Raw genomic sequence first — 25846 nt, 5'->3', positions numbered from 1 at the left:
GCGAAAGTGAAGCAACATGAATAACTTTGTGATCACTAATCTCACGAAGATATGTCAGGGATGTTAAGCTTTTAGGATGACTGGTTAGTATAAGATCTAAAATATTGGCAGATGTCCCCGACACACGGGCTGGCTCCAGTACTAGCTGTGTTAAACTGTAATTTAAACACACTTCCATAAAGTCGCTCGCTTCAGTTTGATTTGTTAGTAAAGCTGTGTCACTGTGCCAGTTAATGTCGGGAAAATTAATGTCTCCAAAAAAGAGAATAATAGCACTTTCAAGTACTTTTTTTCATTTAATGTAATTTCATTTTATTTCTTTTAATGTGTCATTTTTCCAGCGTTTAGTCCAATGCCAGAACGGTGAGTTGATGATAAACGTTACCTTGCGTGCACCACTGCGGTTTGTCTGCGTAATCCACAGAACACACAGGGAGACGCTCTTGCGTGAGATGTTGTTGAGCGTCATTGTTCATAACCCGTGAGAGGGTTGAGCTTTGTCATTGCCTGACATCGCACATCACATTGTGGCAGCCGCGGTCTGTACCACGTTTCGTTGCGTTCTCGCATTGGACTAAACACTGGAGAAATGACACATTCGCCGCCAACATAGCTAATTATATAGTTAGCTAATTATCGCCAATCAAATAAAACAGCATATAAAGCACCGCGCACATACATTTCCGCAGTACTTACGATCCACAGATTATTTTTCTTAAAAGCTTTGAGGTGATTTCGTCAGCACCGGCTGATGAGCATAATTTCTGTTTATTAATCAGTGCGGATATTTCACGTGTAGAAAAAATAAAATCTGGCATTGGAGGCATGGCTAGAACAGGCAAAGCAACAGGCACATGTGGTTCGGCAGTGAAAATAGGTGATAAAGGGCTATTAAACAGCTTTGCACAGTGAAGGTTCAGGAGAAATTTTACTATCTTTCTAAATTCCGTTACCAAAGAATGACTGGAGATTGATTACTTGCCAGAATTGATTGGGTTTATTGCTAATTGTGCGGGGTTTTCCTTTGTGTCTTTGTTTGTTGGCTTCTCATGAAATGATTAATAAAAATCGGGCCCCTTGGTTAACCCCCTTTCTTCTCGCTCTTACATAACGAGGGTCTCATATCCGGCAACATTGCTGCCTTCAGGTAGCATGTGCGGGTTTATTAACCAGTTGCCTTCACTCAGAAAGATCACGTACTCGTGACGCCTGCGGCAGAAAGGATGTTCCACATCTACCGCCAAAGTTTGTGAGTGGTGGCGCTAGCTGACACTCTCATGGGGAGTGCTAGTAGTAACACATAAATATCCAAGAAAGTGTATGGGGATACCTCGTCGCGGTAGCTCAATTGAATAGAGCGCCGCACCCGTAATGCGAACACGTGGAACCGTTGCCCACCTGCGGCAAGTTGCTTTTTCATCCACTTTTATCGCCATTATTTATAATTTATGTATTTAATTATTAAGTACCAGTAATTTCCTCCATGTTTTCCTTGGTGTGTTTTTCTTGTCGGCTTCTCATGATATGATTAATAAAAATCGGGGCCCCCGGTCAGCATGATATCAAGTATGTTAGAAATGCCGTGAGCGGCTTGCGTTGTTTTTGTTATCTGGGAGAGGATAAAATTAAGGAAATATCTAAGAACTGTTTGGCCACTGTGTTACTCGTAGCTTTGCTAGAATAAGTTTAACAGCTGACGTGTGGGTAATTGAAGTTGCCAAGAAGGAAGATGCAAGCGTTCGGGGATGTATTTGTTACATGGTTAAAGGTGTCCGCGGGAGAAGTCAGGATTAGCGTTTGGGGGATGATAGCAGACACCGAGTAGCAGTAGTCCCATACAAAAATGCTTCCTTACTTTCTTTAGAACTTTTATCAACATCCTATCAACTTTAGTAACATCCTATTGACTTTTACTTTTTAGTAACGTTTGTCAAAAGAAAGTTGGTTACTTCTTTTCTAACTTCAGTATGTAAAAAGAAAGTTACTAGAAAGTTAAGACACACTATTTTAACTTTTTAAAAACACGATTCAATAGGAAGGTAATAAAAATAATTATGTTCTTAAAGTACATAACCCAAGTTACAAAACATGCATGAATATTATTCAATAAGGTTATAATTATTCAGTGAACATAGCTGGTGCAAGACAGTGTTGTTTCATGGACAGGTGTAACTTTCCACAATTTGCAATCAACTTTCTGGTAACACTGGTTACTACAAAGTTGTTAAAAATGATTTAGTGAAAAATGAACATATAACAGCATCTGAACTATAAATGAATATGCAAAGACTGGCTGCATTAAAAAAAATGTTTTTTTTTGCACAGTAACTGTTTTCCTAATTTTTAATCAACTTCCTAGTAACAGATGATAGTAGAATGTTCATAGAAAAAAAATGCTTCTAATACCGGACGCTAAGAGAAAATATGGTCTCACCAATTCAAGATGTGGGCACGTATTCTCGAAAACACGACAGCTAGTGCCATGGGAAGCGTGTATATGAGCGGTGATCATGAATTTGTGCTCAGTAGGTGTCAAAGAAGCCCGTAGGCCATGCACCATCGCACTAGACGGCGCGCTGATCGGCTCGTGTTCGCCAACTAAAGCGGGAGACACACGGTCCGATTTGGTGTCCGATCCGGCGTCTGACGCGCCGAAACTGCAGCCCGAATCGAGGTGTTTTGCCGTGCCGAAGCGCCGGATCGGATGTCCGGCGTGCGACAAACCGGGCAGATTTTCATCGTTCGACGTGTCCGACAACTGCACCGTCGTCTGGCCGCAGCCATTGGCAGCGCGGCTGGCATGTGACGTTCTCTGACGTTCCCTCCACGGAGGCGGTGCTGGCTTTCCGGTTTCTCGCAGTTATCCTTTTTCCTTGCCTGCTGCAGTTTGTTTCTGACATGAAATAGTTACCAGTTCAGTAAATATCTCGAACGTGTGCCTGTTACGCAAACCAGCGCCTTGTACACTAGCGCTAAGCTACTGGTGAGATCGGGAGCCGCGACGCGAGGGCATTTCGCGAGCAGACATCACACACCGACCGTCTGAGCGAGGCCGCTTGCACGTTTGCCCTTCGCAACGACTGCGTCGAGTAAACCAATTGTATTTAATTACGGCCGACCTAAGTGTACAGTGTTCATTGTTTTGGCAAAAATAAGCACTCTTCGACGAGCTCGGACTGGATCGCAAGCGCCGTCGGCTGCAGCGTCCGCCTAGCTATGCCTACCGGCCCTATCGCTGGCTTTAGCGGAGCCGTCAGTGGACAACCCGCCGTCGTGAAGTGTTCTGTCACTCACAGGGGCATAATTTTATCGACAGCCTTCGCGTAAAGCGAAGCAGTGTGGTGCAGAGTTGTTTATATTGCGTTTCTCGACGTGAATATCAACTCAAGCTGGGGAGTTGGATGTGGGCGGAGCTTACGCGCCGCTCATGCCGTAACATGCAGCGCCGCACGTCGGATCGGACACCGAATCGTACCGCGTGCGTCTGTATAGCTCGCTCATGGTTCGGCTGAAGTCCCCGTATACACTTTATAAATAAGGAAGCCTACCTAGGCACTGTAAACCCAATTATTGGGGCCTAAATGCCTCTCCGCCTCCTACTACGGCTTCCTTTGAGTGACAGTCTGATCTCGAAGGCCATGCTTTTGCAACCTGCATGCACCTGAAGCAATTGCGAATCTTGAAGGCAACATCCGCTTAGTTTTTATTATATATACATTTCCTTAGACTTCGTATCACAAAGTACAAAGTACACACTTCTGGACCAAATAAATTTATTAAAAGACTCTATCAAATGTTATTAGGAAAAAACATGCAATTTTTTCATTTAAGATACGTTTTTCTAAAAAACCGCAGAGTGGCGCTACTGTAGTACTTGTTTGGTCGACACACCACGTTGGTTGTCGTTAGTGCTCCCTGCAGTAAGGTGGTATTTGAGGTAAATTTTAAAAGTGCCTAGACAAAACGTGCTGCTTGTTGTGTGCAGTGACCATCCCAAACCCTCCGGACTCGTGTAACGCCATTAGTTCGCCGTGTGTTTCGAGCGATCCACCACTGTCGTCAGTGAGTGCCCTAGTACAGCTCCCGTCCGAACTGCCTTTGTTCTGCCGAGCTGCCTGCCGGCGCTCTCGTCAAAAGTCTGGTACTGGGGCTTCGAATTGTAGTGTTTGGAAGACTGTTGAAGGTTGTGCTTTTGTGGAGCTGGAGTTCATCGGCAGTTCTACAGTGCTTGCGCCAGAGAAACGTCGGTGCTTCTGTACCTGTTAGACGAAGGAGCGTTTGCCAAGTCTTGAAAGGTAAGCAAGTTTGGCGCTTGCGCGCATTCTTGAAGCTTATGATTTACGTAATGAGCGTTGTGTAACTAGCTAGAGCAAAGCGCTTTCCTATCGTATGTTAGCCATGTTGCTGTGCACATTTAGCAAGCAATTTCGCGAAAGCTTCCTCTGATGTTACAGCGTACTTGCATTCTGCTACCCGCCTTGATTGCTATGCCTGAATGGGCACACAATTATGAAAACACATTGAAAGTTTGTGTTCGTTCGGCAGTGCGTAATAATTTGAAGACTGCGATTTTGTAGCAATACTTACCCCTCGATTCTATATCACTCTTCTCGCCCACCGCTAACGGCCGGCAGCTGCAGTACGTAGCACGGGCCGGGGCGTCGGTCAGCCTACTAACGAATAGCGCAAAGGAATACCATCGCTACAAAATCGCGGTCTTTAAATTATTACGCAAATTTTGTGCACAATGAGATGTTATATACACACCTTGCATGTACATGAAAAAAAGGTTTACAACAGAGATGACATATATGCATGGGCACATATATGTGTCAATAAAATACTCGAGCCTCTTTCTGCCTACAGAAAAAAAAGTTATGTCTTCTCGAGGGCATGGCTGCTTGTAATAATGAACCTCTAAGGGAAGGTTTTCTCTAATCCCTATTTTTGATATCTAAATGCTTATGTGGCATGTACAAACTGCTTGCATCCATTTCTCATTGGGATGAGCTGTCTGAAATTTATTTTCAGTAATAATTGCAATAATTAACTACTTTCACCTGTCTTCTAATGACTAAAGTTCTATGCTTCTACCTTGGCAAACCTTTTGTGAAATTAGTTTGATGAGGCCCAATATACAGCGCTTTCTAAATTGAAGGTATCAGTACCTATTAAAGACTACGCTAACTATGAAAATGCTGCTTGCGTATATTGTTTATTCACTCTGTCAGACAAAATCTTTACACCCAAGTGCAGTCAGTAAATTTAAAAGTGCATGCCTGCAAGGGGAAGTCAGAATTGTATTTGAAGACAATTGCATCTTGTTTGATAGTTCTCGAGCACTTGTGCGCCACTAATCGAGCACAGCTTGGCCCTATACTCGATGAGGCTTGAAGCTTTCAATGTCTGCTAATCACTAAAACAGCACCAGATCTCACTCTGTGTCAAGGGGTGGCACACATTTGCTTAGTTCTAGGCAGATGCATGTCTTTCTTTCGCATTGAAGTTCCCAATACTTTCTAGTCTTACGTAAAAGTACACAGCTCAGTACAATGCATGTATGGTATACGTAAGGCTGCTTTGTTCTTTAAACCGAATCAACAAGAAGCAGCGACTTCCGTTTTTGCAAACCTTACCCTACTTCCTAACCATTCCTTGATCAAATGCGTATAAAATGGATCTTTGGTTGTTGTATTCTTTCACAGGTAGACATCGGTGACGGTGTATACGTTGAAAAGGGCCTGCTGAAGAGGCTGTGCCTGGATGCTAACAACTCAGGCTTTCACTTCGCGGAGGGCCTCCTTAAAGCTCCTTTTTCAATAGAAGACGTTGAAGGGAGGTCCTTCTTTGGGCGGCTGTCAAATGCCTTCCACAGAAGGATCCGTTGGATTCCAAGAAGGTCAACACCATAGTAGGTATGTATGTCACAAAGAAGCATCTTAATATTCTTTGTGCAGTTTTCAACAAAACTCCTTTCATGGCAATATCAATGCTATCTTAGGGTACACTCCTTTCTTTCCTGCTAAAATAGCTATTAACCTGATTATAATAGCATATTATAATGCAAGCTTTGCCACCATAACTAGAAAATTGTCATTACTGTTGGCATGTGTATTTTTGTGATAGAGGCCCTGGTCATGTGAATGCACTGATAATATAATATCCTCTCTTGTGGAAAGCTAACATGTTTAGTAACAAGCTCACTTTGACAATGTCTGCCTGCACAACAAAGGCATTTTGTAATCTTGCTGTAGAACGTCCGTAATGCCTGTTGAACTGCTTACATGTTGCTTGTATCATTTCGTGTTTCTTAAGTGCAACATAAAAATCAACTCTTCTATGTACCTGTGCCCAAGCAAAGCTGCAGCATAGTTATGACTGACACCTTGCCTTTCCTAAGATAATTCACACATAAAACTTCCATGTACTAGTCACAATACGAATATCGAAGTTCATTAAACTGAAGTTGATTTACAGCTTTTGTTTGTAGATGACAATTGGTACGATAGAGTTTATGTGTCGTGCATCTGTTGGTGTTATGCACATCCATCACGCTCCCAGCTTTAATGCACGAATTCAGTCATTTCATGCATTTTTAGGACTTTGCACAAAACAGGTGGAGATGTTTATAGCTCACAGGATTGAAAGCTTGTCTCTTGTGCACTTCTCATGGCACTTATTGTCTCATGTCACTGTAGCAAAACTAATATATTGCCTTTTTTCTTCTCATTTCTAGACTACACAACGCAACATTTCAGCCTACTTCCAGGGCAGCTGGAGAACTCGTCCTCCTTACTAGCCCGGGGATATTAAATGGATGTGTTCAAGCACAAATGGAAACCCGTCTTCTTCTGTTGCATGCCACACCTAGCCACTTGGCAATCACTATTCGCCAAAGACAGATAGTTGACAGGATGTTACTAGCAAGTCGTTAGGATATATAAAGGTGGTTAATAAATAGTCATTGCACAGTTTTTAGGAAGCAAATAAAAATTTTATTCAGAGATAATCAAACCTTACTTTTGCAATATATAATTGCAAAAGTAATTACCTCTGGATAAAATTTTTATGTACTTTCTAAAAACTGTGAAGCGACTATTTATTAACCACCTTTATACATCCTAACGACTATCTAGTAATATCCTGTCAACTATCTGTGGCGAATAGTCGACAGGATGTTACTAGCAAGTAGTTAGGATGTATAAAGGTGGTCAATAAATAGTCGCTTCATAGTTGACACTTTCTAACGACATAAGATAATAAGCAGTCGGTAAGACTTCTATCGACATTTTATATCTATACTTTCAATTCAATATCGGTGGCCAATAGTTGGCAGGAGGTTACTAGGAAGTTGTTACGGTGTCTAAAGACGTTTTATAGAATGTCGATAGGTTCTAGTAACATTTGTCTAAAGACGGTTTATAAAATGTTACTAAAATTTTTTGTAAGGGGTATCCGATTAGCACGAAAAATAAGCCATGGAACTTCTCGGTTTTCGGCCGTGGCCGTTTTTTTTTATTGCGATAAGAACGCCACCGCCCCGAGTACCCTGCCTATCTTTACGAAAAACATAAAACTTAGTGAGTTCACTGAATTTTCAAAAGATGAAGCGCCAACAGTGACAGCACACTAAGAAGGAACAAAGACAAGGCAACGCGCTCCTGTATTTGTTCCCCCAAGGCAACCTCAGCTGGCCTCGGTCACTGACATTGTCAAGGAGGACTTACAGCGACCGCTTGGAGTTGCTCAGGCGAAGCCCTAATCGCCGCAACCCCAGCCAGGAGTGGTGACATACGCCGCTGTCACCTACCAACATGGTCCCCTTGCGCGCACGTGTCAGGGCCCCACATCGCCGCAATTCCGTCGTTCAACGCTGCAAGCACGACCGACCGTCGTCCAGCGCAGCGTTCCAATGAAGACCGACGTTTGAAGTGCCCCCGACCATCGTCCGCTGTACTCGCTCTGCGGAGAAACGAGCCACGTCTACCACCGGTGCCCATGATCCGAAATGTGACTACGAGGGTTCCACGTCAGGGCTTCACGCTCGCAGCAAGGTGAACGTCCTCTCGATATTTGCCGTCTACCTCGCCGCAACTCAGCAGAGCCGTCACTAGGTCGCTACCTGTCGCCGCAGCGCCATCACTGGCCCTGCTCGGGGCCGGTCCGTCAGCCCCATATCCAGAAAACTAAAAGCTGCATCCGATGGAGGTGCGATCGGTGTTCGTCGAACTGACGAAAACCCTGTGACGCCGCCGAAGATGCCGAAAAGACTATTTTGACGACATGTCAACGAGACGCCGCCACCCCGAAGCAGCCTAGAAGCAAGGAATACCCGCCAAAAGAAGACGTGACCGCGCGACGTTCCAGCCACAGATCAACACGATGCAGCCGTGATCCGACACCTAAACCTAACTGCAACGCAAGACAAATAACACCAATCTCGACGTGCTTCCCGATGGCCGCGTAGTCACCGCCTTAGTAGATACCGGAGCCGACTAGTCCGTCACGAGTGGACCCTTTGCTGTCCAGCCGAAGAAAGTTAAGACTGCATGGGAGAGCCCTCAAATTCAGACAGCTGAGGGACACCTAATAACACTGGCTAGAATCTACACAGCAAGAATTACCATTCATGACAGGACCTACCCTGCCACCTTCGTTCACCTCCAACAGTGTTCACGAAACGTCGTTTCCGGCTGGCCTTCCTGAACCAACATGGCCCTATCATCGACCTCAAGTCAAAGTTAATAACGCTACCCGAAGATGAAGCAATACCGCCGGAGAACGCCCGTAGTCACCATGCCTTCAGTGTACTCGAGGACCAAGCCAGCATCCCGCGTCGCACCAGCATTGTCATTTCCGTCGGCAGCGAAGCAGCTCCCGCAGGTGTAGAAGACGCCATCGATGGCGACCACAGTCTATTGCTCGGCCGTCAAATTTGCGTTGCAACAGGTATCGTCGCAGAAAGCTAAAGTGATGCTAACAAACTTCAGCCAAGAGTTCAACACATCAACAAGGGCGCGACGATTGCATACATCGAGGAAAGTATGGAAGACAAACTTCCCTGAATGTTTATTTGCAGAAGCGCCACGCGCGAACTGTGGGACGACCTCGCGGAACGACCCAGCGTATCGAAAGGACACGGGAGTTGGGAGCTCGGCAGCAAAGACACCTTAAATGTGGTCTTTGTGTGGTGGCAATACGATGTGTCACTAAGTTTGTTCATTGTTTATCGGATGCACGTCAACATTGAGCGGGAGATGTCTTGTGTTGCAGTTTTAATGCCGTAGCATTGTTGGTGTTCACTCACTCTCTGGGGGCTATATATATATATATATATATATATATATATATATATATATATATATATATATATATATATATATATATATATATATATATATATATATATATATATATATATATATACAGTAAAAGCTCGTTAATTCGAAGCGCAAGGGGAAGCCGCTTGAGTTCGAATTAACGAAAGTTCGAACTAACGAAATTGAAGGAGAGCAACAATACACTGGGATTTGGGAGCAGTAGGGCATGTCAGAAAGTGATGGCGTTTGCTGCGGGCACACGCCATCTTCAAGTCGAAGCTCTGGGTCCGACTGTGCCCCACCACCGATGTCCACCGAAACGAACGTTAGCCGAGGCTTAACACCATCACAATGAATCGCGATGGCCGATACCTCCTAATCTGAAAGCAGAGGTGCACAACCGATGAAGACTGCCGAGACAAAGACGCTGAACATGTGAAGGTGGCGAAGGCCCTGATTCGTTGGTTCTTGATTGCAAGCGCAGCTGCGACGTACTTGATTCGCTGTGTTTTGGCGCTTGCCGTGCCATCTCCGAACAACATTAGCAGCTGTACAAGATTTGTAAAGCCTCCGAGATTCGCAACGGGCAAGAAGTCTCGGAGGTTACGTAGAACGGAGAGGCGGCAGCCGCCGCTGGCTTCTGACTGACCCCGCGTAGGTTAGATTTCTTTCCGATTTTGCTTCTCTCGCCGTTCTCTCCGTTTCGGAGGCAATACAGCCTCAATTGTCTGTAGGCAGTAGGCGCGTTTCTCTGGCCGTGTGCCAGGCGAGTGTAGTTCGAATTATCCGTGAGGGAACCTTCTCGCGTTCGAATTAACGGACTTTTTTATACATAGACTTCTGTGGAGCTTGGCCGGACCAAATCGTACAGTTCGAATTATCCATAAATTCGAATTATTGAAGTTCGAATTAACGAGCTTTCACTGTATATATATATATAGATATATATATATATATATATATATATATATATACAGTAAAAGCTCATTAATTCGATCCGCAAGGGGAAGCCGCTTCAGTTCGAATTAACGAAAGTTCGAACTAACGAAAGTGAAGGAGAGCAACAGTACACTGCGATTTCGAAGCAGTAGGTAATGTCAGAAATTTGGCGTGTCAGAAAGTGATGGCGTGTGCCGCGGGCACACGCCATCTTGAAGTCGAAGCTCTGGGTCCGACTATGCCACACTACCGATGTCCACCGAAACGAACGTTAGCCGAGGCTTAACACCATCACAATGAATCGCGATGGCCGATACCTCCTAAGCTGAAAACAGACGTGCACAACCGATGAAGACTGCCGAGACAAAGACGCTGAACATGTGAAGGTGGCGAAGGCCCTGATTCGTTGGTTCTTGATTGCAAGCGCAGCTGCGATGTACTTGATTCGCTGTGTTACGATGGCGCTTCCCGTGCCATCTCCGCACAACATTAGCACCTGTACAAGATTTGCAAAGCCTCCGAGATTCGCAACGGGCACGAAGTCTCGGAGGTTACGTAGAACGGAGAGGCGGCAGCTGCCGCTGCCTTCTGGCTGACCCCGCGTCGTTTAGATTTTAACGCGATAGCGTTAAGGAGCTCGTGTCGCAGAAAAGCCGGTGTCGTCGGCGTCGGGTGTCGGCGTCGGCGGCGTTGACCGTGAGCGATAAATCACGGCAGGCGCTTCATAAATAAAAAGCAACTTCCAAGATTGGCCCGGTGGGAATCGAACCCGGGTCTCCGGAGTGTGAGACAGAGACGCTACCACTCAGCCACGAGTTCGATGATTCCAAGCGGTGCAAACGCGCCTCTAGTGAATGCGGTGTTGCCTTCGAAACCAGCCGTGGAAAGTTATACTGCGGTGTATATCGGTAATTATGAACATGTAACGTACAGAAGTCACAATTACACGAGTTGCGAAGTGCGTTTCCGCTGCATTTCTTTTGCGCTTTCCGCACACGCAGAGCCATCTTGCGGCAAACACAGAAGACCCCCTCCTCTCAATGTACGGCGCTGCCCCGACAGGAGGCGCGCCGCGCGCGCATTGGGACCGCTGCCAGGCGCGTCGCGGGACTCCCTCTCCCCTGACGACGCTTCGCCGTGCTTCCGGTTTAGATTACTATCTATCTCTCTGCCCGTGCCGATCACGACGTTTGGGTGGCGTAGATCGTTTCCCCTCCGAGACACCGAGTTCTTTGGTTCGTTTCGTTCGCTCAGGCGCACGTTTCGTTGTCGCGCCGAACGCTGCGTTGCTCGACGTTCACCGCGTGATAGGTGGGCGCTAAGTCCGATGCGGGGCGCATCGTAAGTGATTGCTGTGCCGTAGCGCATTGTCTTATACCCCTTGGCGGGTCGACGGGAACGCTGTCGCGTCCCACTCTTGAAGGCGAAGCTTAAGCGTCCTCCAATTTTTTTTTCGATTTTGCCTTCGCGCGCCGTTCTCTCCGTTTCGGAGGCAATACAGCCTTGTTTGTAGGCAGTAGGCGCGTTTCTCTGGCCGTGTGCCAGGCGAGCGTAGTTCGAATTATCCGTGAGGGAACCTTCTCGCGTTCGAATTAACGGACTTTTTTATACATACACTTCTGTGGAGCTTGGCCGGACCAAATCGTACAGTTCGAATTAGCCATAAATTCGAATTATTGAAGTTCGAATTAACGAGCTTTCACTGTATATATATATATATATATATATATATATATATATATATATATATATATATATATATATATACATATATATATATATATACACAGTTAAGTAGATGCCGTAATGAACCGATTTCTTGATGTTTCGGTCGCGGTCCGGGCTTTGTGATCAAGGTCACATAGACGAACGCTGGACCGCGGCCGAAGCGTTAGTAAAGTCCTGTTATTTGCCCTATGTGCTTCTATTGCTTAAACTATTTCTGTGCCGGATCCTGGGATTATATGCTTCACTGATATATATATATATATATATATATATATATATATATATATATATATATATGGACACGTGTACTTGCTGTTTTTATCCGGCGACACGTTTCATCATCATCATCATCATCATCATCATCATCAGCCTAGTTACGCCCACTGCAGGGCAAAGGCCTCTCTCGTACTTGTCCAACTACCCCGGTCATGTACTAATTGTGGCCATGTTGTCCCTGCAAACGTCTTAATGTCATCCGCCCACCTAACTTTCTGCCGCTCCCTGCTACGCTTCCCTTCCCTTGGAACCCAGTCCGTAACCCTTAATGACCATCGGTTATCTCCCCTCCTCATTACATGTCCGGCCCATGTCCATTTCTTTTTCTTTATTTCAACTAAGATGTCATTTACCCGCGTTTGTTGCCTCACCCAATCTGCTCTTTTCTTATCCCTTAACGTTACACCGATCATTCTTCTTTCCATAGCTCGTTGGGTCGTCCTCAATTTCAGCAGAACCCTTTTCGTAAGCCTCCAGGTTTCTGCCCCATATGTGAGTACTGGTAACACACAGCTGTTATACACTTTCCTTTTGAGGGATAGTGGCAACCTGCTGTTCATGATTTGAGAATGCCTGCCAAACGCACCCCAGCCCATTCTTATTCTTCTGGTTATATCAGTCTCATGATCCGGATCCGTGGTCACTACCTGCCCTAAGTAGATGTATTCCCTTACCACTTCCAGTGCCTCTCTACCTATCGTAAACTGCTGTTTTATTCCGAGACTGTTAAACATTACTTTAGTTTTCTGCAGATTATTTTCAGACCCACCCTTCTGCTTTGCCTCTCCAGGTCAGTGAGCATGCATTGCAATTGGTCTCCTGAGTTACTAAGCAAGGCAATATCATCAGCGAATCGCAAGTTGCTAAGGTATTCTCCATCAACTTTTATCCCCCATTCTTCCCACTCCAGGTCTCTGAATACCTCCTGTAAACATGCGGTGAATAGCATTGGAGAGATCGTATCTCCCTGTCTGACGCCTTTCTTTATTGGGATTTTGTTGCTTTCATTGTGGAGGACTACGGTGGCTGTCGAGCCGCTATAGATATCTTCCAGTATTTTTACATATGGCTCATCTACACCCTGATTCCGTAATGCCTCCATGACTGCTGAGGTTTCGACTGAATCAAACGCTTTCTCGTAATCAATGAAAGCTATATATAAGGGTTGGTTATATTCTGCACATTTTTCTATCACCTGATTGATAGTGTGAATATGGTCTATTGTTGAGTAGCCTTTACGGAATCCTGCCTGGTCCTTTGGTTGAAAGAAGTCTACGGTGTTCCTGATTCTATTTGCGATTACCTTAGTAAATACTTTGTAGGCGACGGACAGTAAGCTGATCGGTCTATAATTTTTCAAGTCTTTGGCGTCCCCTTTCTTATGGATTAGGATTATGTTAACGTTCCTTCCAAGATTCCGGTACGCTCGAGGTTATGAGGCATTGCGTATACAGGGTGGCCAGTTTCTCTAGAACAATCTGACCACCATCCTTCAACAAATCTGCTGTTACCTGATCCTCCCCAGCTGCCTTTCCCCTTTGCATAGCTCCTAAGGCTTTCTTTACTTCTTCTGGCGTTACCTGCGGGATTTCGAATTCCTCTAGGCTATTTTCGCTTCCACGATCGTCGTGGGTGCCACTGGTACTATATAAATCTCTGTAGAACTCCTCAGCCACTTGAACTATCTCATCCAAATTAGTAACGATATTGCCGGCTTTGTCTCTCAACGCACACATCTGATTCTTGCCTATTCCTAGTTTCTTCTTCACTGTTTTTAGGCTTCCTCCGTTCCTGAGAGCCTGTTCAATTCTATCCATATTATAGTTCCTGATATCCGCTGTCTTACGCTTGTTGATTAACTTAGAAAGTTCTGCCAGTTCTATACTAGCTGTAGGGTTAGAGGCTTTCATACATTGGCGTTTCTTGATCAGATCTTTTGTCTCCTGCGATAGCTTACTGGTTTGCTGTCTAACGGCGTTACCACCGACTTCTATTGCGCACTCCTTAATGGTGCCCATGAGATTGTCGTTCATTGCTTCAACACTAAGGTGCTCTTCCTGAGTTAAAGCCGAATACCTGTTCTGTAGCTTGATGCGGAATTCCTCTAGTTTTCCTCTTACCGCTAACTCATTGATTGGCTTCTTGTGTACCAGTTTCTTCCGTTGCCTCCTCAAGTCTAGGCTAATTCGAGTTCTTACCATCCCATGGTCACTGCAGCGTACCTTGCCGAGCACGTCTACATCTTGTATGATGCCAGGGTTCGCGCAGAGTATGAAGTCGATTTCATTTCTAGTCTCACCATTCGGGCTCCTCCACGTCCTCTTTCGACTAACCCGCTTGCGGAAGAAGGTATTCATTATCCGCATATTATTCTGTTCTGCAAACTCTACTAATAACTCTCCTCTGCTATTTCTAGAGCCTATGCCATATTCCCCCACTGCCTTGTCTCCAGCCTGCTTCTTGCCTACCCTGGCATTGAAGTCGCCCATCAGTATAGTGTATTTTGTTTTGACTTTACCCATCGCCAATTCCACGTCTTCATAAAAGCTTTCGACTTCCTGGTCATCATGACTGCATGTAGGGGCATAGACTTGTACCACCTTCAATTTGTACCTCTTATTAAGTTTCACAACAAGACCTGCTACCCTCTCGTTAATGCTATAGAATTCCTGTATGTTACCAGCTATTTCCTTATTAATCAGGAATCCGACTCCTAGTTCTCGTCTCTCGGCTAAGCCTCGGTAGCACAGTACGTGCCCGCTTTTTAGCACTGTATATGCTTCTTTTGTCCTCCTAACCTCACTGAGCCCTATTATATCCCATTTACTACCCTCTAATTCCTCCAATAACACTGCTAGATTCGCCTCACTAGATAACGTTCTAACGTTAAACGTTGCCAGGTTCAGATTCCAATGGCGGCCTGTCCGGAGCCAGGTATTCTTAGCACCCTCTGCAGCGTCACAGATCTGACCGCCGCCGTGGTCAGTTGCTTCGCGGCTGCTGGGGACTGAGGGCCGGGGTTTGATTGTTGTATTCATATGGGAGGTTGTGGCCAAGTACTGCACCAGGGTGGCCAATCCTGCTCTGGTGAGAGAGTGCGTTACCGGTTCTGGTAACGCACTCTCTGGTAAAGAAAGAAAGAAAATAGAAAAAGGGGGAAAAAGGAACATGACAGGTGATTTGAACTCATGACCCTTGGATGTTGCCCGGAAAGATAGCTCAGTCGTTTGGTTCGTCACGCCCCAGGTTACTTTCAAGCGCCATAGCTGCTGCTCCGAGCCTCATACTTACGTGAAAAGGGACTGATGTTGTCCGCGACAGTCGATTTCGTGGTTGGAAGGCATAATTTCTAGGAAAAATGGCCGCCAGAGGAGCAGCGTGAACTCGAGCGGCTTTAGAGACTAGGAAAACTGCCTTAAAATATTTTGACTTGAGGGAAAGCTTCGTTAACAAACTATAACACGGCAATCAGCACTCGAATATCTTCGTGTAATTATAATAACCCTAATTGGACTACTTTCGAAAGAACAAAAAAAAAAGAACGGAAACGGCCCAGAGGGCTATACTACGAGAGCTATGACTTATAATTTTCTATATATATATGTATCACCGCCTTACAAATGTTATCGCACAGCGCAGGACGCACCTGTATGTATCGAACGTTTCTGGAATATTATCGATGCTTCCATCCGCTGTCTGTGACCGAACCTTGTGTAGTCTGATCGCATGTGTGCGCGACGCGAATATTGTAGAACTTTGTGGAAAGCACGCGGGTCCCATCGATTACTCTGGAACATTCGACGACTGATGTATAAAAGGCGACGCGCTTGACGCGCTGATCAGATTTTCGACGAGCGCAGACTGTGTTCGCCGCTCTCGTTGTGCTTTAAGTGCAGCCTGTTTTGTGGGCACAGGTTCGCCCAATAAAAGCTAGTTTTGCCTATATATATATATATATATATATATATATATATATATATATATATATATATATATATATATATATATATATATATATATATATATATATATATATATATATATGTATAGTGTGTGCGCGTGTGTGTCGGAGACGCGCACAGACACGAGGGGCCGATAGGATATGGTTAGGTTTGGTTTGTATCTCATGAGATCTTATCCGTGCATGCTCGTGTTCACATGCCTCCATGCCTGAGGGCATATAAGTGAAGCATCGAGGTAAATAATTATCAGTTGCGAGTGTGCGCCTGTCCGTTTCCTTTATTCTACTGTCCGCGTTTTACGTTTCGCGCCTGAAATCATTTCGAAAAGCCATGTGCCAACTAGCCCGGCACGGCAGCAAACGTTACTAAAGATCCCTTAAATTTCTTGATGCTTATGGGAGTCATATCCCCGTCACAAAGACTCCGAAAGAACAGTGACTCGACAATTTAGCAGGCAGCTTATGGATTTCTGTGTTGGTAGGAAAGCGCGAAGGAGGAATCCCGCTGCATTAACGCCTGATACATAACTCGTTTGGACAGTGGCAATACGTTACGTTGCAACACCTATTCAATGGTAAACGCGTTACCGTCGACCGTCATCGTCAGGCGAGTTCAGCCGCCATTAAGTTCGCGATTAGCGTTATTTGCATACTTGAGCCCTGTGGGACTTATCTACCTATGTAGCCACTTACACCCGCTGAATGACGCGAATTCTCTACCAGCTTGGGACACTAGGTATGTGCTCATGCTCAAGATCCCATCGTGGTTGTTCCATCGCCGTAATTCGAGATTCGTGGTCCGACTCCTGCCCTACCGTCGCCTTCGCGTCTTCAACGCCGACCGAGTGGTCCAAATCGCCTAAGATCTAGGAGCACATGGTGTGCGCTCGCGGTCATGATGCCGTCATAATTGTTGCTTCTTCTATAAGGGGAAAACGACACATCCACCCAATCGCAGCAAAGTGCACCGGTGCGCGCGATTGGCCTACTCCGCGCCGACGTCGCCAGCCGCGGGGCGCCGCCCCGTTTTTGGTGACGTCAAAATGACGACACGCTCCTGTCAATCATCCGCCCACCGAGTATTTCGTCCGAACGCGACGGGAGTTGAGAAGTTTGGAGCGATCATACGGCTTCGTATGGCGCGTCTGGTGGATTGGATTGGATCCAACAGGAGGCCTTTTCGGCTGCGGAATGGCACGTTTGAATCAGATCCATAGTTTAATTCGAGAAAATGGCGCTTCCGTTGGAAACTTAGGTTGTTGCGCTGGCGCTTCTAGAGGAAGGAGGAGAGCTGGTGGCGGTGCGAAACGCGTTTGAAGAAATGACAGAAAGTGAATTCCGGCGTCGTTTTTCTTTCTCGAAACAAATAATTCGTTGGTTGTACAGAGAAATCGACAACATCATCGGTGCCAGCGAGCCACTGGGATGTTGTCGCTGCCTCTTGAAAAGTGCGCCACTCTTCCCGTCGTTTTTTTTTCTTTTTCCTTCTCGCTGTGCGCGACACCACCTAGGGACGACGCAAAGAACCTAATAGTTATAAATTGCAGTAGTCACACGTACTACTATTTGAAAACGTGTTTAAGCTTGAGAAGAAAAAATACATTTTTTTAGATAAAGATTTCATTCAATTGGAAGACGAGAAACATTTGGCTTTGTAGTATACTGTTTGCAAGCAGACGACAAACGACGGAGGTAAACTTCCGGGGAGGTGACCGCTTCCTGATTGGCTGCTCTCTCCGCCCCGCTGTCACAAATTTTGTATACTGCAACTTTGTGACGTTGCAGCAACTGAACAGGGGCGCTATTCTGGACATTCCGCCATTTTCTTCGGTGCGTGACGTAGGCGCGACGCAAACAAAATGGCGCCGGTGGCCCAGTTTTGCTTACGTAACGTGACGCCACCTTGACGTTTCGCCTAAGAAACTGAAATGAAGGCACTGAATGTAACGTTATCGGTAAAGCAAAACAGTTTTCCTCCGCAGTAAAAATAAAGCAGCTATCTCAAAGCGTATGATTGTTCCGTCGAAAACGCTTCGCGCTTCCGTCGTCTGCTGCGTACAAGCCGTCGTCTGCTTCAAGAGCTAGGATGCGTGTCCCCGGAAAATGCAATGAGTCATCGCACGTTGGCGCCAATGCCCTTGTTTTCTTGCTTGAGACAACATACGCGACCTACCAGTGGTGATGCGCGCACGTTCTAGGCCACGTTATCGCTATTTCGTGAAACGCAAGTGACTCAGCCCGACTCGGCTGGCTCAGAAACGGCCGAATATCACCGATAGCGTTGCGGGCGCCAGAGATAACCACTAGCGCGACGCAAGCGCCGGCGCTGCCATCTCTTGTTCATTTCGCTAGTTACTCGCACCGCGAGAGGAAACTTCAAGGCGCCACCTTGCGTACATTTCTTTTTATAAATTAGAAAGAGGCCGTTGTCATAACGTCTGATTGTGCGAAAAGGCATTAATCTCGATTACAATAGAAATGCAGCAGTGAAAAGTGAACAACATTGCTGAAAGTTTGCTATATTCAACCAATATTATTTCGTATAAACGCGTTCTTTTAAAAAACGATGGCCCCAAACACAAATGCCAACACCACCCGAGAGCGATGCAAATACTATGAGCACGCGTTATGAACAAAAGATTTTCGTGGCGCCAAACGACGGGGAAAATGTGGCGATACGCATTCCTCTCGGCTGCCATTGCATATGGCTGCTCATTAGCATAATTCGCGCGGCTCGTCGCAGCAAAAATTATGGCGGAAAATCTCAGCAATGGCGGCCCAGTGCAACGTCACGCATCGTCAAACTGACGATTACGAAACAGCCCTTCCTGTGACGCTCCTCACAAGATATTCCTTCAGCCAATCAGCAAGCTGGCATGGCGCATATCTTGAATCGCCACCACATATTCGCGCAATTGCAGATGCATTGCACTGGCTTCTGCACGCTACCGCTCACATTCTTTTTGAAGCGCTAACATCACAATATATCTGCCAAGGACCAAAAAAATGTATTAGTCCATAAAATTTGCAGCTCCACGTCACGTTTCGTCATCTTGATGAAAACGCAAAATGACATTTCGCAAAACTTCCGTTTCCCGGCAAAAATTTCAAGGCACGTGAGCTCGCCACAGCCAATAAGAGATTAAACATGGCGGATAATGGCGGCTGTGCAGCCGCCATGCGTGTCCAGAATAGAGCCCCAGAACGCGTATCGAACAAAATATCTCCGATCGCGCCCCCGCTTTCCGCAGAACTATCACGTGAAACTCTTGTCTTTCCTCCGAGTTGTTGATGAATTCGACTTCGCCTTGCCATGTGCTGGCCGCCTGGTCAGCTCAGATGGTAGAGCAGCTACCCCGAAAAGGCGGAGGTCCCGTGTTCGAGCCCCGGACCAGGACAAATTTTGCTTCAACTGCAAGCCTTTGCCTTTCGAGGAACCCGTTTGGGTTTCCTTTATGGCAATTTGCTACGTTTGGGTGGATGTCTCATTTTCCCTTTATTAACTACATCTCTCCACCTTGCGGGTTTCCGTATAACTATTACATCAAACTCGTTGCATCTTTGTCATTCCAATTTCCTCGTCCGACCCTCGTTATGCCGTCGTTGTTCAGCCAGCCTGTTCATACAGTCCACGTGCATTCGTCGTCACACCACCATCGTGACGTAGTCGTGGTCGTGCCATGGTCGGCACTCCTACTTCGCCATCCGACTGTCGTCATGCCATCGCCGTACAGGATTTTGGATACAGCTGTCGTCGCACCGCTGTCGTTATACACTAATCACATTCCATTTACTCATACCGTTGTCATGTCACTGTCGTCATTGTGTCATCGTCATGCAATTCGGTAGTTCCGGCGTCATTATTACAACTTCAGCATTTCCCTTTCTTCATGCTGCCGTCGTCACGCCATGGTCGTTATATCATCATTGTCACACCGTTGTCGTCAAGCCATCGGCGTCATATTGTCGCTTTACCATGGTTCTTCACGACTGTCATCCCATTGTCGTCTTGGCGTCACTGTCACACCGTCTTCACCCTTCCATCAATATCAATCCTTCTTCGTCGTTCTATCTTTATTATGCTGTCATCCACTTGTAGTACTGACCATCGTCATGCAATCGTCGTCATCACTTCATCATACAGTTGCTATCATGCCATACCGTCGTCGTCATGGCGTCGTAGTGGTGCCATCGTCCCCACTGGAGCTTCGTCATGCGACTCTCCTCAAATCTTCGTAATCCCTCCATCCTCATCATGCAGGCTTCGAGATGCATTCGTTGTCACGCCATTTCTATCACACCATTGTCCTCTGACTGTTTAATTGCTATGGCCGTCATTATACTTTCATTATATCATCGTTGTGATGCCATCGCGGTCGTTCCAGTGTCGTTTGATAGCTTCATCACTCGAGTCTCCTAACGTTGTAGTCGTCACGGCATCGTCGTCCTAGTCACCGTCATGCCGCGATCGTCATACCGCTTCTCCCGTTTCAGCGACCTCATTCCTGCAGCGTCATTCTGTTTTAATTATGCTGTCGTCATTGAATCGGGAGTATGCCCTTTGTGACATGGCATGGTGTAGCTCGAGCCATCGTTGTCATTCGAACTTCGTCTTTCGGTTTTCGTCATACCGTCGTGGTGACGCTGTCATTGCCATACATTCACCGTCATCCCATTTCCCTCATGACATCGTCTTCATGCTCTCCTTTCATAACCTCATAACTTAGAAATTGCTATCTCACTTTCGTCTTGTCGTCGTTGTTATACCGCCTGCGGCGTTTAAGCGAAGTGATTCATGCTTCGTCAGACTGCGTCAGCATCAATCAGTCATCGTCATGCCGAAATGTTCATGGGCCGATACGGGAGTATGTCGCACATAGTTGAAGAAACGAAAGTCTCCGAATGACCACTACAGATGTTAAATAAATGTGACTTCAGAAATACGGTGTTTCGCTGCATTGCTCAAGTGCTAATCGCGTTACTCTCGGCAGTCACCGTGATATGAGTACTGCTATATATTTTTGTCATTGAAGTGCCGCATACACGCAGTGGAACTTGCTCAATTACCAAGGCTGGTATCTAAGAGATTCAATAGTCAGTTGCGTATTCCTAGTGGCCGCACACGTAATGACAAAAGTTTTCGTCAGATTCATTGAAGAGGGCCATGGACCGAGTGGCGCCTGTTCTTTGGTCAGCAGACGTTTATTTTGTCGATATTGTTTAGATAGTGTGTGTACTGCGTAGACATATTGGGTTGTGGTTATTGTGCAGATGTTTGAAATTGTGGAAATTTGCAGAAGTTACTAACGCTTCGGCGCTCATATTGTGTTTTTCAAGAGTGATGTATCGAGCAAACTCCTGCACCACTGCTTGTTCTGGTCTTTTGCTTTCAAGAGCTGGTGGGGGCCAGCCAAGGTGCCGTAACGCTTGCATGTACCGATGTGGTAAAGCAGAACAAACTTCAAATTAGAAGTTCACAACACACAGGTTCATAGAGGCGCAAATAATTCCAAGCGCCCCATACCTAGTGAACGAACATGTTCCGACGGTTGGTTTTTAACCCTGTTTCCTCAGCACAGCAGCTCGATGTGCTAGCCATTAGAACACCTAGGGCCTACTCCCAGTTACCGAAGCTTGCGGGAAAGCAATTAGAGAAGCAGCGGCTCAGAGAGTAGGTGTGAAGTCCTTAGCGCAAAGTAATGGACGAACACAAAAAAAGCCGCAAAACGCACCAAAATTAACGGTACTGTGAACTCTTTACGGGCTCGTAGACACCAACGTAAAAAAAAATGCTACGCAGGGCCTTCTCTCGGCTACAATGACACTACGTCAAATTTCGACAGCTGTATGTGAAGAAACAATACAACGCGATTCAAAACAATGGTCAATTAGGAATAATTAACCGCAGGCTTCATTGGTCCATCGTAACTAGTCCACATTGTTTTCTTTTGTTATTATTCCGCTCAATCAAACCACAAGAAACTCTCGGTTGACTTCGTTAACGCGATGAACTTTTATCGTGAAACAAAAAGAGCGTCATATATATGCAATAAATTGTCATATGTATTCCGTATATTGTCGCTGGAGCAGTTAATTGTAACGATGCAATTTCCCTTCCCCTTATCAACGGCATTGGTATGGCTCATATATCTAGTGCTCAGCCATAAAAGCATTGTGATCTCCATTGTTCGACCAGTCCTTGAGTACGCCTCCGCAGTGTGGGATCCGCACTACGTAAAATATCTTGCACAATTAGAACGAATTCAGCGCCTCGCGGCTAGATTTATTGTATCTAACTATCTATCTTCTTCATTTGTTGCCGATATGCTGCAACGACTGAATCTGGAGCCCGTCCTTGTGCGGCGACAGAGTGCGAGACTAAAAATGCTTTAATTGATCTATCAGAACAGAATTGGTAGGGCGTGCAAAACTTATTTTTCCTTTAGACAACACAAGTCATCCAGAATTACTCATTTGAATGTTATCCGCCCATACTTTGCGAGGACGAAGATGTTTCAAAAGTCTTTTTTTCGCTCACAGTTGAAGAGTAGAATTGTCTGCCAACGTCTGTTGTTGTTACAAATGCCTTTGTGAATTCTTTGTCGTTCCCCTCGAGGTAAAAAACAGTAAGGCTCTCCTGCTTGATCAGCATTGCCGCCTGCAGTATTTTGAAAATATATAAATAAATAACACGACAAGACGACTAAAATTTTCTACCAGGCCATTTTCAGGAAAATGCAGCTTATTCTCGTCACTGGCGTGAATAGACATGATTCGATGGCTGCCAGCAGTTAACTTGAAAAACCATATTTGGCCATCTGGAAAGAGAAATAAAAAACACTCTTACTTAAAATCACAAGCTTTGTCACTGCTCTATCTAAGATGTGGTTATTGTGGATGCGCAAATATTCATACTTTCGAATGGAAATACTTAATCGACTCGCATACATTGAAAATTTTAATGTTCGGTGTTGTCAAGTATTTGTTTCAATTCGAATACTGAACGTCATTGCAATAAGACAGTGCACAGTGCCACACTGCACACGCATGATCCTGGCGGGTTCTCACCAGATAAATCTCGATCGGCTCGCTGCACTGGCTGACCGCATATGAGACTGCTCGCATGCGGCACACTTACCTATCACCGCGGCGAGACTCTTGGAGCCAGGGGACTGACTCTCGAGTCTGGAGGAAAGAGTCCATCGCCTTACCAGTGCACTGAAGAAGCTGATTGGCTGTAACACTGACGACCAACTTCGGCGCAACCATTCGGCTTCACAGTCCCGCAGTATACCTACAAACTCGCCGCGGCAGTTGTGCTGCAACCACTCTCGCTTTCGCGAACAAGCAAATTGCTGCACTCAGCCCTTTTGTGGACGACAAACGCACCTGCCAGCCGCTGTCGGCGTCATGCGACATCGGCTCTCAAGCAAGCCGCCTATTCATAGTCGACGGCGTCACCGGCGCCCGCCGCCTCCTCCTCGTCGACACCGAAGCAGAGTTGACTATCGTTCTCGCCACGGCCGCAGATCACCGACCCGGCAAGTCCACAAGCACGCTCCATGCGGCGAACAACACTGCCATCGCGTAGTATGGGCTGCGGTCAATAACGCTAGATATTATAAAATATAGGGACGCCAAATAAACGGACACACACAAGAGAACGGGACAGGGCGCCAGACTTCGGACAGCGCATGCACAGATGGGTATTTGTGATCGCCGACGTGAGCTTTGCCATACTGGGAGCGGACTTCCTCAGCCATTTCAACCTAGATGTGAGTGTTCGCGACCGGCGCCTAAAAGATAACGCCACATACCTCGATGTACTTGGCCTGCAGTCCAACCTCACCTCATCTGGCATCCGTACGTTTCGGCCGGTCTCAACGTACAAGATATTTGCTGGGTACCCGCCACTCAGGAAGCTCCGAAACGATGCGCTGCCTGTGAAACACAAGGTGGCGCATCATATTCCTCACCACCGCCAGCCCGCCTGTCGCTGTCCGACCACGGAGGCTAGCTGGACGAAGGTTGAAAGTCACCCACCGTGAGTTTTAACATATGCTTCAGCTCGACGTTATTCGCCCTTCCTCCAGCAATAGGTCTCCGCCTCTCCATCTGGTTCCGAAGCAAGACAGTGGCGACTGGCCGCCTTGTGGTGATCGCCGAGCTTTGAATGCCTTCACTACTGCGGATCAGTATACCCTTCCCCGCATACATGACTTCGACACCCGTCTTGCAGGAAGCAAAACATACAGTAGGATCGATTTGATAGGCGCATACCCCCAAATTCCTGTAGAACCCAGCGACACCGCGAAGACAGCAAATACTACTATGTTTGGCATGTTTAAGTTTGTCCGTATGCCTTAGGGTTGGAAGAATGCAATGAAAGCTTCTCAAAGGCCCATGGATGAGGTTATACAAGGAGTCCCATTCATTTTTGTTTACCTTGATGATATTCTCGTTGCAAGTCACTCAGACAAAGAGCCCCTAAAACCTCAGAAATGCATTTTCAGGGTTGAAGCCCTCAATTCTCCCGGCCATCGCATTTCAACCCAAGACATGAAGCCAATGGAATCACGGGTGCGGGCAATCGAGGAGTTCCCTACTCCAACCTCCTTCTGAAAGTTGCGCGAGTTTCTGGGGCTCATAAATTTTCGCAGACGCTTGATACCATTTTGTGCGCATGTTCTTCAGTCCCTTATCCACCTGCTGCATTGCGACTGCAAAAAAAAAGAGCCTACGTTCCACTGGTCCTCGGAGCGCGAACAATTATTCCAGGAAGCCAAAACGCAGTTGGCGACTGCAGTGCGGCTGATTCATGCGTTGCCCGGCCTGCCAACTCGCCTTATGGTAGACGCGTCGACCACGGCTGTGGCGCAGTACTGCAGCACGATGGCACACTGGAGGCTGCCGGGCTTCTTCTGAAAGCACCTTAAACCTAAAGAAGCTCGCTACAGTACCTTCAGGAGGGAGATGTCAGCCATTGTGCTATCGAGCATTCCCGTTTTTTTTTCCTAAAGTTTCTTTCTCTCTCTGTCCTTAAAGGCTGTTGCTTTTACAGTCTCACCGAGCGTAGCCCGTTAACATTTGCTTTCAAAAACAGTTCCTCCTACTCAGAACGTGAGCTTCGGCAACTTTCCTCTATGTGCGAATTTTCTACGGACATCCGCCATATCTGTGAGAAGAATGCAAGCGCCAGGGTTCCATCTCGACTCCTGCTCCCCTGAATGATTTTGACTAGCTTTTCACCTCTAATCTCCAAAATGATGGTACCAACGCACGTCTAAGTGAAAGAGGATCACATCGAAATCAAGCTATCTTCGGTGGGTGGCCTGTTTTCCATTCTATGAACGTTTTTGCGCTCGGACCACGCCGCTACATTGCCAGCTGGGCCTAGCCCCGCGCAGCGCCGAGCGGCGCCAGGACATGCTGCTGACGCAACGATTCCGAGAGGTCAATGAATACGCACATGACAACTGAAGGGAAGGACTTTCGCCCAGAAGAATTTTCGGCACAATTTGGATGGAAGTCGTTAGTTTCAAAACGTATGTCCGCCAAGTCGGACTCTGACAACCGCCCCGGCGGTGGCATATGGGAGGATAGGCTTACCGCCGGTGTCTCA

At 46.4% G+C, this 25846-nt stretch overlaps 1 protein-coding gene and 1 long non-coding RNA gene across 4 annotated transcripts in view; one reads left to right on the top strand and one right to left on the bottom strand.

Annotated features, from left to right (window-relative positions):
• Positions 1-25846, bottom strand: part of LOC135912586 (uncharacterized) — a 254346-nt gene that overhangs the window by 66843 nt on the left and 161657 nt on the right. For all 3 annotated transcript variants that reach the window (XM_065445081.2, XM_065445082.2, XM_065445080.2), the window contains exon 6: positions 22942-23042. In XM_065445081.2, the coding sequence (XP_065301153.2) occupies positions 22942-23042 (101 nt within the window). The remainder of the gene's footprint in view (positions 1-22941; positions 23043-25846) is intronic.
• Positions 4043-6834, top strand: LOC139050103 (uncharacterized). Its single transcript, XR_011508787.1, has 3 exons — positions 4043-4295; positions 5706-5915; positions 6737-6834. It is a non-coding gene; the product is annotated as an uncharacterized lncRNA (long non-coding RNA).

The sequence above is a fragment of the Dermacentor albipictus genome, chromosome 9, assembly GCF_038994185.2.
Source record: "Dermacentor albipictus isolate Rhodes 1998 colony chromosome 9, USDA_Dalb.pri_finalv2, whole genome shotgun sequence".
NCBI lineage: Eukaryota > Metazoa > Arthropoda > Arachnida > Ixodida > Ixodidae > Dermacentor > Dermacentor albipictus.
This window is presented reverse-complemented; position numbering and strand designations above follow the sequence as displayed.